This window comes from Echinops telfairi, unplaced genomic scaffold (genome assembly GCF_000313985.2).
Source record: "Echinops telfairi isolate 266 unplaced genomic scaffold, ASM31398v2 ScPeMD7_7458;HRSCAF=8496, whole genome shotgun sequence".
NCBI lineage: Eukaryota > Metazoa > Chordata > Mammalia > Afrosoricida > Tenrecidae > Echinops > Echinops telfairi.
In genome coordinates this window covers 22,826,611-22,838,577 of record NW_022111358.1, presented here as the reverse complement: position 1 = coordinate 22,838,577, position 11,967 = coordinate 22,826,611, and the positions used below count along the sequence as shown (strand labels likewise).

Genomic DNA, 11,967 nt, shown 5'->3' with positions numbered 1-11,967 from the left:
TATGCGTGCACGTGAGTATAGATCTGTGCAACTTTATCACACGTGCTGACTAATGTAACTGCACTGCATCCAAGATAAAGAACTGTTCCATTACCACAAGACTTCCCTCCTTATGTTACCGCCCTTTGGCACCCTTATCCCCGTCCTCTTATTTCTGATGCCTGACAATCACCAATCTGTTCTCCATGTCTGTAGTTTTGCTCTTGCCAGAATTTTAAATGTGGAAACATTAGTAGGTACTATATGTTTTCATAGTGGCTGTCCCATTTTACACTCCCACCAACAATGTGTGTGTGATCTAGTCCCTCCACATCCCCATCATGCTTTGGGATTGTCATGGTTTCTTATTTTAGATCTTATGACATGGTGGCTTTAATGTGTATTTCTCTAAGACTTCAGGAAAAGAGCCCTGGTCTGGTACTGGTTACACATTGGGCTGCTGACCCAAAGGAGAGGTCAGCTGGAACCTGTTAGCAGAAGAAAGGACCTGAAGGCTGCCCAGGAATTCAGGTACTGCCACTCACGTCTGGTGGCGACCAGTCAGCACTGACTGCACAGAACAACAGGAGTTAATGATACTGCAGATATTTCTTTTGTCTATTTTCCATCTGCACATACTCCAGTAAAAAGTTTATTCTTGTCTCTTGTTCATTTTCTACTTGGATTGTGAAAAATGGCTGGGTTTTGAGAATTCTTCATACTTTGTAGGACTCAATAAGTAACTTACTGCATGACTGACCGTTAGAAAGATGACTACAGATGCACAGCCACTGCTTTCCCAGGGGTCACCATAGAAGGCCCTGGGAGAGGGCGAGAAATAGGTAAGACAACATTCTAAATTCGCAAAAGGACATACTGACCTATAGACTGGTGGGACCCACGAGACCATAGCCCCTCAACCTGGAACTGAACCCATTCCTGAAGACCACCTTTCAGGCAGACAACAGGCCTACAGACAAAACGTGTGAGGAATGTGCCCTACAGACAGGAGGACCCAAAGCGCAGCATTTGCCCCAAAACAAAAGGAGGGAGGGACACGAAACAAAATGTGTGTCAGCTGTGGATTGGGAAACGAATTTCTCTGTAAACTTTCACCCCAAGTACAGTAACATCGCTCCCTCCCTAATAACTAAGTAAGCAAGTAAATAAATACATGAAACACTGCAAGTAGTCCCACGAGGACGCCGCGCGCCCTCAGCCCCCTTGCGAGGTCGGAGCGCCCCCTGTCGGTCGGGAGAGCCCGTCGGCTCTCAGACGCAGGAAGTGACACCGCCACCCTAAGACAGGGGCGGGGCAGGAGGAGCCTGCCGGAAGAGCACGAACCTCGAACCGGAAGTACATTCGTAGAAGGCTGCTCCGCAGAATGACGTCCTACTCACAAAAGGAAGCCGAGCCGCGAGGGGTTCTGCAACATGGGTCCGCCGGCGTCTCCCTTCGGTAGAAGCGTTCCGCGGGCGCCCCTCCCAGGAAGCCCCGGGTGGTGGGGCGAGCGTTTCCGGTGCCGGCCGCTGGAGCTGGCAGTTGGAGGTGTGAGAAGGGGTCGGGGTACTGGAAAGAGAAGGAGAGGAATGGGGTCCAGGGTGAAGAGGGTGGACACGTGGTGCCTTGACCGGCAGGGAGGGGACTCGGATGGAAGGCCAGCGCCTCTGCCGACGGGTCCACCGCTGTCGGCGCACGACTCACGTCACGTGGCCTGGCCTTTGTCCGAGGCTGCCTTTCCCCCCCGGACGTGAGGCTAGGAGCTGTGCTCAGAGACCTCTGCTGAGTGCCGTACCTAGCACAGCGATGGCGCTTAGTAAGCCCTTGTGGAGTGAATAGCACGTGTGGAAGAGGAAGTGTGCAGGAGCTTCTCCATTTCCTCCTGGGGAGCCCATGTATGCCCCTCCTACACTCGGACTCGCTCCCCATCCTGGTCTCTCTCTCTCTCTCTTGGTGGGAAGGACTGGTGGTTCTTTAAGGCATTGACTGCTCAGATTGAGTGCTAGGCCTTGTGGCTAAGTGCTGGGGCTGTCCAGAACCAGAGAACATAAGCTAAGTTAGTCCTTTATGCAGATCACAGACCATTGGCTAGACAGATACAGGGACAGAAAATTTAGGCATACTTTAAAAAAAAATAATTTTAATGGGGGCTCATACAACTCTTATCACAATCCATCCATCCATTGTGTCAAGCACTTTTGTACATTTGTTGCCCTCATCATTCGCAAAACATTTGCTTTCTACTTGAGCTCATGCGTGGTATCAGCTCCCCATTTCGCCCCCCCTCCCCCGCCCTCCTCACTTCCCCTCCCTCATGAACCCTTGATAATTTATAAATTATTATTTTGTCATATCTTATACTGTCTGACATCTCCCTTCACCCACTTTTCTGTTCCGTCTCCCAGGGAGGAAGTTATATTGTAATCGGTTCTGCCTTTCTACCCCACCTTCTCTCCACCCTCCCAGTATCATCACTCTCAGCACTGGTCCTGAAGGGATCATCTGTCCTGGATTCCCTGTGTTTCCAGTTTCTATCTGTACCAGTGTACATCCTCTGGTCTAGCCAGACTTGCAAGGTACAATTGGGATCATGATAGTGGGGGGTCGGGTAGGGAGGAAGCATTTAGGAACTAGAGGAAAGTTGTATGTTTCATTGTTGCTACACTGCACCCTGACTGGCTCATCTCCTCCCTGCGACCTGTCTGTAAGGGGATACCCAGTTGAGGCTGTAGATCTTCAAGGGAGCCGACAGCCTCATCTTTCTCTTGCCAGGTGCTATCATACCAAAACAAGACCAAACAAAAAACACCCAAACTCACTGCCATCTAGTCCTTGCCAACTCATAGTGACCCTCCAGGACAGGGTAGGACCGTCTCTGTGAGTTTCTGAGACTGTATCTCTTTACAGAGACAGAAAGCCCTGTATCTCTGGCGGAGCAGCTTATGGTTTTAAATTGCTGACATTGCTGTCTACAGCCCACTCAGTAAAGTAGAAGATAGAGCCCCAAATGGTGCTGCCAGCCACCTTTGTAAAATGAAGAAGTTGCACCGAAACGATCTCCAAAGCCTCTTGCAGTTTTATCATACTGCCCTGTACCAGGCATCATTTTATATTAACGTTACTCTCCCCACCTGCATTATTGAGAAAGATAGTGGCCTAATTTTCCATCCCTTTGGCTACCTGCTCCTGTAAAGATTTGGTCTTAGAGGCTCCAAGGAGCAGTTCTACTCCGTTCCATGGGGTCACTGCCAGTTGGAATCAGCTGATAGCAATGCGCTACGGGGTGACCTTTATTTGCCCCAGTATTAGGCACATACTCCCTTGGAGTCGGTTCTGATGCATAGCAACCTTGTAAGACTGAGTAGAACTCCCCCTGTGGGTTTCCCAGACTGACTCATTATGAGAGTAGAAAACCTTGTCTCTCTCCCGTGGAGCACCTGGTTGTTTCAAACTTGACCTTGTGGTTAGCAGCTCAATAACTGAAGTCAGCAGCTCAATGCATAACCATTCAGCCACCAAGGGTATTAGGCACACCAGTGCACGTTTACTCAAAACGAGTGGAATACAGTGAGTTAGAGATGACAGGAATTGTATCTGGACCCTTTCCCACTGCCGGGTATACATTTATAGATGAGAGCTAAAGGAAATGGAGCTTTTACAAAGCCTTGGGGTTGATATGACAGATTTAAGCCAGCTTTATGGGGTAATCCGCTTGGCGAGGATAATGATGTAGGTTGACTGTGCAGTGCTAGCTCACTCAACCGTCTATCTGCCTGTCCCCAGGACCATGGCAAGCAGTGAGCGCACCTTCATTGCCATCAAGCCTGATGGGGTCCAGCGGGGCCTCGTGGGAGACATCATCAAGCGTTTTGAGCAGAAGGGATTCCACCTTGTCGCCTTGAAATTCATGCAGGTAAGCGGACTCGCTCCTCCCTGTGTTGATGATTCCTTGGTAGGGTGAGAGAACAGTTAAGCACTAAACTTCTTGGTTCCTTTTTAGACTTCTCTGTGGCAGGGTGGACATCAGTGTCCTCCCACCTGGAAAGTCCTGTTTCCCTGTAGTGGGTCTGAATCTTGGAATCAGCCGTTATTGGGGGCTTTAGGAAGTAGCCTCTCCTCTCGCTTAGCCATGCAGAGTTGCACATGTCACCGTAGCTCTGTGGTCATTCTGACTCAGCGCGGGCATGTTTGAGCTGCTCTCCAGTTTCCTGAGCAGATAATTTTAGTGGACAGTACTCCACCCTACCCCCATCCCAACTCACTGAAGGCAGGTTGTTTTTCGACCAGGAAAGATTTCCATTATCAATGAGCATCCACGGAGTGTCTAGCATCTATTAAGCACCATCAGCACATGAAAGGATAGGGCGGGGACACTGGTTTTGTGCTTGGGGAACCCCTCCTGAAACAGCACAGAACAGATACACTTGTAAGACATTCAGAAAGGAACATTTTAATAAATGCAAAGGATTCATTGGCCAAGAACTCCTCTTTAAACAAAAATCCCCGATGCAAACAGATTAGGAGACAGTCTCTCTCCCATTAAAGGAGTCATCTTTGGATTCTCCAAAGGAGCCCTGGTGGCATAGTGGATCCGCACAGCCGGCACTTGGAAACCACCAGCAGCTCCGAGGAAGAAAAGACCCGGCTTTCTACTCCTGTCAACAGTTCCAGTCTTGGAATCCCACAGGGGGTCGCTGTGAGTCAGCACTGACTGGATGGCAGGGAGTTGGAATCTCCTATTCACTGCCTTTCAGTCGATCAAGTCCGACTCGCAGCGGCGCTATAGGACGGAGTAGAACTGCTCATTAGGGATTTTGAGTCTGTACATCTTCACAGAAGCAGACAGCTTCGTCTTCCTGCCATGAAGGGGCTGGTGGATTTGAACCACGGACCTTTTCACAGTCCAGTGCTTACCCAACAGCACCACTGGGCTCCTTTAGACTCTCCTAGTGTGTGATTATTTAAAAATGTTCTGAACTGGGGGAAGGTTTGCAGAGCAAATTAGTTTTCCAGTCAGCAGTTGAGACGTGTGTTTCCTGTCATTGCAATCCCCATGATTCCTTGTGCATTTTCAACTTCCATTTAGTTTGCAACGTAGTTCCTGTGTGATATTTTGGGAAAACTGCTTCAATATGTCCGGGAGTCCATGGATACTAATATTGAGGGAGGTGTTGGAGCCAGGTGTTAGACAATGAATGCTTTTAGAGGCTTGCACAGCAAGTTAGGGCTGCTTTAATAAAAATTTTTAAGAGCACACTTATTTAGTCTTAAATGGGACAAAGATATCATTCAGATGAGGGAGACCATTAGCACAAGGTCATCATGGTGTTCAGCGGGTTGCTGATACACAGAGCTTTACCAAGGACGTGGGAGGTCAAAGGCAGCGTCACAAATGCATGGTTGGCGGCAGATAGGAGCATCATAGTCACAGGTGAGATTACTCAAGCAGGAAGGGGGCCATGATTGAGCCATGAACACCATGTTAGAGGAGCTTACAAGATGGGTCGAGGCAGGACTCATGACTGTGTGGATCCCCACCACCACCCTGCCCCCATAGTGATCTCCATCAGAGACACACCTGGCAAGCCCCCAAGGGATACTGCCCCTCCCTGGGCTGGCCAGGGGTTAAATGAGGGTTTGAAGGTACAAGGAAAGTACTATTGGTGGCATTTACTGTTTGTGGGGCACAGCCCCGAGCAGTCTCATGAATCGTTCTCTGACAACCCTGAGAGGTAGGCTTGCTTCTTCCCCTGGTTGTAGGCGAGGAGGAACCTGAGGCTGGGCGAGGTTAAGTGATGTGCCTCCGAGCCGATGGTCCTCCGGAGCGCTGATGTCGTGAGTGCATACACTTTCCCTCTACACTGAGTTTCCTGGTGAGGATCTGGATTTGGGAAAGAATTGAAGGAGAGAAGGGACTGCCACCGTGAGCCAGAGGGGATACTTCAATTTGATGTAGGGATAGAGGTGAATGAATACTTGAGCCCCCTCTCCTCCTGGGTCCTCCATGCAGCCCTCCCCCCCAAACAAACAAACAAAACCAGCAACCCATTGATTTTGTGACTGGGGCCAGCAAGTACAGTGGGAGGGTGTTCTGGCGAGGGAAGGTGGAGTTGCGATAGGGGACTACCACTCTAAAAGGTGAAGGGACAGGGTGAAGGCCAGAGTGTGGTCATGAGTGCTCACATGAGGGTCGACTTTTATTTTGGCAAGGGATGCTCAACCAGAGCCCGAACTGTAGAAAGTTGTGAACCTCCACATTTGTGCGTATCACCGCAGTGTACGATGATGCCTTAGACAGTGCAGTTCCACAGAACTGGACAAATAAGACCCCTAACAAGAGTCAGTGCAGGGGCAAAGGGAGAACCCAGCCAAGGGAGCTGGAATTCTAAGCAGATGGCTTGTTCTCTAGCAGATTTGACTTGTTCCCACGTACCAGCCTTGAATCAGGGTGAGAGATTCTGATTCACTCTTCGGCAAGATTGTTTTTTCCTAGATGCCATGTGCTTTGGGGTGACAACAGTTGCTTGGTCTCTACACTGGACCTTTATCCTCTAATCAATGGGAAGCCTTCCCAGCAAGTGGCCCGGGCTCAGTTTCGGACATCTCAGTCCCAGGACCAACTCCCGCCAAGGTTTCAATTAGGATTTGTTCTGGAAATGCAAATGCATTGTATTTGTGTTCCTAAATGTAAACTCCGTGGCTGGACTCACCTCTAATGTTCTTAGCCTTTATTCTGAGCAGCCAAGGTCAACAGTGGGGAAAGTGGTAGAAAACTGAAGAAGCCCTTCAGTCTCTGCCACTGCTGCCCATGATCGCGTGGACAAAGAACTGGGTTATAACCTAGTCAGTGAGAGGAGCATTCACGTTTGTAAGAGCTGGGTGGGGCCGGGGGAATTACCCAGCTTGTTGGTTCTATGCTAGCTCTGGGGCCCAATTTTCATTCTCTCCCCTGTGGAATAGGCTTCTGAGGACCTTCTCAAAGAACACTACATTGACCTGAAGGACTGTCCATTCTATACCGGCCTGGTGAAATACATGCACTCAGGGCCCGTGGTTGCCATGGTGAGTGTATACTTGGGATGCTGATATGAATGAGTCAGTTGGGAGTGGAGAATGTAAGTCCTGCTGCTGCTGAAAGGTCCTCATTGATGCCCAGGCTGGGGGCACGAGAGATGATCTGAGCCGGGCTCTCTGACCCAACTGAAGACCTGTCATCAGGAGAGGCCTGCCTGGTTGTAAGCTCCAGGGAGGGATGGGGGGTGGGTAGGCAGGGAGATTGCTTCCTGTTGATTGCAGGGATTCTTCACCTTTGTGCCAGGCTCTCATTGAGTCTGGGGCTACAGTCCTGAATGAGACGAAATGGGGATCCACTTTCATTACCTACTCCTTTTGGGGTTGTGGGGGTGGGTGAGAGTCATGAAAAGATGAGTCAATTAAAGTCAATAGATCAGCCAGTGGTTAGTGATATGCACAGAACTGGCTAGTGGTGGTGATGACTTTAGACTGAGCCACTAAGGAAGGCTCTCGAGGTTTTGAAGCCAAGATCTGAATCTCGAGGAGCCTGCTGTGAGGTGCTTTGCTGACCAATAGAACAGCTTGAGCAAAGGCCCTGAGGCAGACAGGAGCTTGGCCTTTTAAACTCTAGAAGGGCAGACTGGCTGATGTCCAGTGAGAGAGAGGGCATGAAGACCGAGTCACGAGCGGGGTAGGCACCTGTTCTAGGGGAGGGTGCTCAGAAGCCATGAGGTTTTGCCACTCCGGCAGCTGTGTCAAGAGTGGGTTGTAGAAAGGCAAGAGGGCGGGAGACCGGTCATCCCAGTGCTAGAACCAGTAGGTGCTGTACGAAACGCTGGTGAAAGAATGAGTGCTCGCGTAAGCAGGCACTTTTGTTCTGTTTCCTGAGCCAGTAGTTGCTAGGGTTTCTGCTTTGACCCCGTCTTTTGTCTTTGGAGGTCTGGGAGGGCCTGAACGTGGTAAAGACCGGCCGGGTGATGCTTGGGGAGACCAACCCTGCCAACTCCAGGCCGGGGACCATCCGGGGGGATTTCTGCATCCAAATTGGCAGGTGAGATTGGGTGCTTGTTAACCTTTTCTAAGACCCAAGTTTGTTGGCAGAAGAATTTGGATTTTTGAGGCTGGGGATGGATGGGAGATAATATTCAGATCCATTGAAGAAGAACAATTCCGTTGTAGGTGAAAACTTATACAGCACACTAAGGTCCTCTGCACAAGTTTCCTCCGAGTTGTTCCTGCCATTGGTTAGTTTCGACAAGGTGTCAGCGTCCTCATGTTGGTTGTTCTTGTGCTGTTGGTCGAGCTTCCCACCAACCCCTCTGCCTGCTTCTGGGCTGCGATTGCGGGTCACTGTTGACCATTTGGTCTCGGAGTTAATTGCTTAAGGGAGGATATTAATCACAAGTGATGTTTATTTTATAAGCCAACCTATTATTTGACTGAAAATTACTTCAGCGCCAAATTCAAAGGGTATCTTAGGGCTACTCTTAGGGGTTCTTTTTTTAGGAATTTGAGCTTCTGTAATTTTCTTCCATTCTCTCTGGGACCTTCTATTGTGTCCCTGGTCAAAATGGCTCTCACTACCTGCAGGAACTGCTGCAATGGGAATGGGGTTCTGCACCCTTCTATCGACTGTAGTCGTGGTATTTTCCCTCGACATTGCCTAATATATTTGGAGAGCCCCTGGGTGGCACGAAGGGTTATATGCTCAACCTAGAGATGCCTTGGAAGAAAGGCCTGGCGATCTACCAGCCACTGACTGCCCTGTGGAGCCCAGTTCTGCTGAGCTCTGGGCACGGGGCAGGTCATCACTCAGTGGCACCTGGTTTGTGTGCTAACTGTATGGGGAGCTTTGGGCTTTTCTGCTGGCAGTGGGAGGGGGTGTCTGAGGCATTTCATCCCAGTGATCTGAGTCACGTGGCCACCTCTGTCCTCCCTTAGGAACATCATTCATGGCAGTGATTCTGTGGAGAGTGCGAATAAGGAGATCGGCCTATGGTTTCACCCCGAGGAACTGGTCACCTACAAGAGCTGCGCTCAGGACTGGATCTATGAGTGACCTGCCGGCAGACCACAGAACCCCCACTCCACGTCCCCCTCCTGGCGTCCACAGGCAGGGGACCAGGCTGCAGCCCCCCTAGTTATTTCTGGGGACTTCTTTATCGTCTGGAGGGTAGCTGTCGAAGCTGAGTGCTCCTTGTTCAACGTTACCAGGCACCATCCGATTAAAATGTTGTCACCCAGCTCATAGATTCGAGATTACTCTCTGCTACTGGGTCGTCACTGTGGCTTGTTTCTGTATTTTGGGCAGCCCGAAGGAATGGGAGATGCAAATACTTGGCTTGAGAGATGATACAGTCTGTGTCCCCTGTGCCAGCACCCTAGCCCATCCCCTCTGGGCACTGAGCCAGTCAGCAGGCGTCTATCCGGGGCCTGCTAGGTGGCCAAGACTTGGGTGCAGTGCCTAGTGTTCACAGGCAGAAGCTCCAGTGGCTGGGGGAGTGTGGGAAGTTGCCACGACAAGAGAAGATGAGGGATGCTGTGGACTGCAGTTGTGGGCCCCTGGCAAGGCCCCCAAGGCAGCAGAGGAGAGCCTACAAGGAGCTTTGATTTGTTAGGGCTGCTTCGCAGAGATGAGAGGAATGTACGTCTTCATTTTAAAAGCCCAAGCTGAGGGTGGGGTGTGTGTGGTAAGGTGCTGCTTCTGGAGGCTGGGGTGGGGTGGTGTTCCTTCTAATAACCCAAGATGGATGCTCGGCCACGGCCACCTTCCAGCTAGTTGGGAAGGGCCGTGGAAGGCGGTCTCCTTTGAAAGACATGGCCCCGGTTTTCCTGCCTTCGTTTCTCTCACATGCCATTGGCCAGAACTGGGTCACCTGGTTGTACCTAGCCGGATGTGAAACTGGAACGTGTTAGGGGGCAGCCAAGAGTTGGCTTAGAGAAAACCCCAGCCCTGTTTTTCTGCCAAGAGCTGGAGCAAGTCTTCCTTCTCTATTTTACCTGGCTTTGAGCCGTCGTCCATAGATGGGCCCTGGTGGCACGATGGTTGAAGCTCTCAACTGCTAACAGGTCAATAGCTGGAACCCACCAGCTTCTCTGTGGGAGGCAGATGTGCAGTCTGCTGCCAGGAAGACTCAAGCTCAGACCTCTGGGGTTGTGCTGCGTGGGGATTTGTGGCCGTGGATTTTGTTCTGCTTTAGAGGCAAGGGAGGGGCAGGAGATTTGGGATGGGGCTACCGTTCCTTGGGAGGCAGGATATACTTCTGTTGGCACACAGCGTGGCCTGCTTTGTGGGGTGAGATGGGAGTCCCAGGATGTGTGCGTGATCATGTGTGGTGGGGTAGGGGGCTTACATCCCTCTACCCTTGCTAATGTCAGCCTTTCCAGGATGGCAAGGAGGCCGCGAGGCGGGGAGCTGGCCCTGCCTGTACAAGGGCGTGGGTGTCATGACTCCAGAAGGAGTGTCAGGAGACATCCTGTGATGGTGCCTGCCCCTTCTGCACAGGGTGACAGCTCAGGAAAGGAACCAAATGAGACTCCGCTTCAGACTGCGGCCAAAGGAAACACGGGTGTCTGTGTCCCAGAGCATGGACGAAGTGACGGCAGTCAGCTCCAGGCTCTGTTGCTTGCGCCTACAGCTAGAATTGGGAAGGTCAGAGCAGAGAGAAGCCTGGTTCTCCACCCAGGAGAGCGCTCCAGGTTCTGTCAGGAACACAAGGGGATTACACCACACCGGGTGGTAGGATTCCTGTGGCTAGCTCAGGGTCCAGGGGCTGACAGGAGGGCAAACCATCTCAGAGCTGTAAACCAGTCCGGGCAGAGGTCAGGGGCTTCCTGCCAACCTGACCCACGGAAGCCGGACAAGTCTTCCTGGAGGATGCAGTACCTGCCAAGCTGTTGAACTTGGATCCAGAGTGAACTCGGATACACGGCGCCCTGGCGAACAGGACAGAACTGCCCCACGGGCCTTGCTAGTCTGGCATCTTCACAGGAGCAGGCTGCCAAGTCTTTTCTACTTCTGAACCTCTGGGTGGAGTCAACGACCAACCTTTTAGCGAGTAGCTTGCTTAATTTAACCATTGTACCTCCAGGGCGCCATACACCTGAACTACCTGGTGGTAAAGGTGGCTAGGGGTTTGCCAGGCTGAGAGCCGGTGGTGATTATCAGCAAAAAGACGGCTGATCCGATGCCTAGGAAGCTCCAGGTGCCTGTGTCAAGGTTGTGTGTCTCAGGTTGGCCTGATTGATGGACAGGAGTCTTTGTCTCAGTGTGTATGGGGCAGTCAAGTAGGCGAGGGTCTACTGTGAGGAAGGAGTACGATGGCTCCATCCTGCAGGCTCCGAAGGTAGTCATCCAAGGGAAGGGAGAGCCGGGGTCAACGCGTGAGTGTTGGAGGTGCCCAGGGTGTGTCCCCGTGGGAAGAGGGGCCTTCCCGTTGGGAGCTGCCAGTTAATGTGGGTGAGAGGTTGAGGGCTTGAACGTCTGGGCTAGCGGTGAGGTGGGGGAGGCGGGGCTGACCGGAGTCAGGTGGATGGTGGGAATAGGTGGAATTGGCTCAGGAACAGCCAAAGTGGGTGTCCTTCCGTTGTGGAGGAGGCGGGGGTTGCCTCCCGTGCACCCCAGCCCGGCGCTGCTAAGGTTCCTGGTAGCCCTGGCTGGGGTGGACGCCTGCCACCGGCTCCGGTGGGCGCCGGGCAGCTCCCCACCCACAAAGGCCTGATCCTTCATCGCAGAGGCTTTGTAAAAGTCTCTTTTAAAAGATTACAAAGTCAGCTCAAACCCTGGGCGAGAGCAGGTTTCCCCTTCTTTCCCGTGCACGTTTCGGGGCAGTGGTACTGAAAGACGAGAACGTGTCGCTTTGGGCCGCGGGCCCCCCAGGTGGAGAAGCAGCCACTTCCTGCCTCCGGCGCCCGGGCAGCAAACCCAGGGCCGGCCCCGCAGCCTCGCGGCGTGGGCCGTGTCCTGCCAGCGCG

At 51.9% G+C, this 11,967-nt stretch overlaps 1 protein-coding gene across 4 annotated transcripts; it reads left to right on the top strand.

Moving 5' to 3' along the window:
- The first annotated feature begins 1,422 nt into the window (after positions 1-1,422).
- Positions 1,423-9,236, top strand: LOC101641943 (nucleoside diphosphate kinase A 1). 4 transcript variants are annotated; one of them, XM_045299540.1, is made up of 5 exons: positions 1,423-1,437; positions 3,763-3,892; positions 6,940-7,041; positions 7,932-8,044; positions 8,935-9,236. In XM_045299540.1, exons 2-5 carry the CDS (start codon positions 3,767-3,769, stop codon positions 9,050-9,052), a joined length of 459 nt encoding a protein of 152 aa, XP_045155475.1. In that variant the 5' UTR covers positions 1,423-1,437; positions 3,763-3,766; the 3' UTR covers positions 9,053-9,236. The 4 variants fall into 4 exon arrangements, with proteins under 4 accessions (XP_045155475.1, XP_045155474.1, XP_004707097.1 ...); XM_045299539.1 differs by lacking the exon at positions 1,423-1,437 and adding an exon at positions 1,447-1,527; XM_004707040.2 differs by lacking the exon at positions 1,423-1,437 and adding an exon at positions 2,521-2,555.
- The last annotated feature ends 2,731 nt before the right edge of the window (positions 9,237-11,967 follow it).

Excerpts from the sequence above, each read along its gene's own strand:
- LOC101641943 (XM_045299540.1), top strand. The coding sequence starts at position 3,767 with ATGGCAAGCAGTGAGCGCACCTTCATTGCCATCAAGCCTGATGGGGTC. Across the intron at positions 3,893-6,939 it reads TCGCCTTGAAATTCATGCAG|GCTTCTGAGGACCTTCTCAA; the intron begins GTAAGCGGACTC and ends CCTGTGGAATAG. Across the intron at positions 8,045-8,934 it reads TTCTGCATCCAAATTGGCAG|GAACATCATTCATGGCAGTG; the intron begins GTGAGATTGGGT and ends GTCCTCCCTTAG.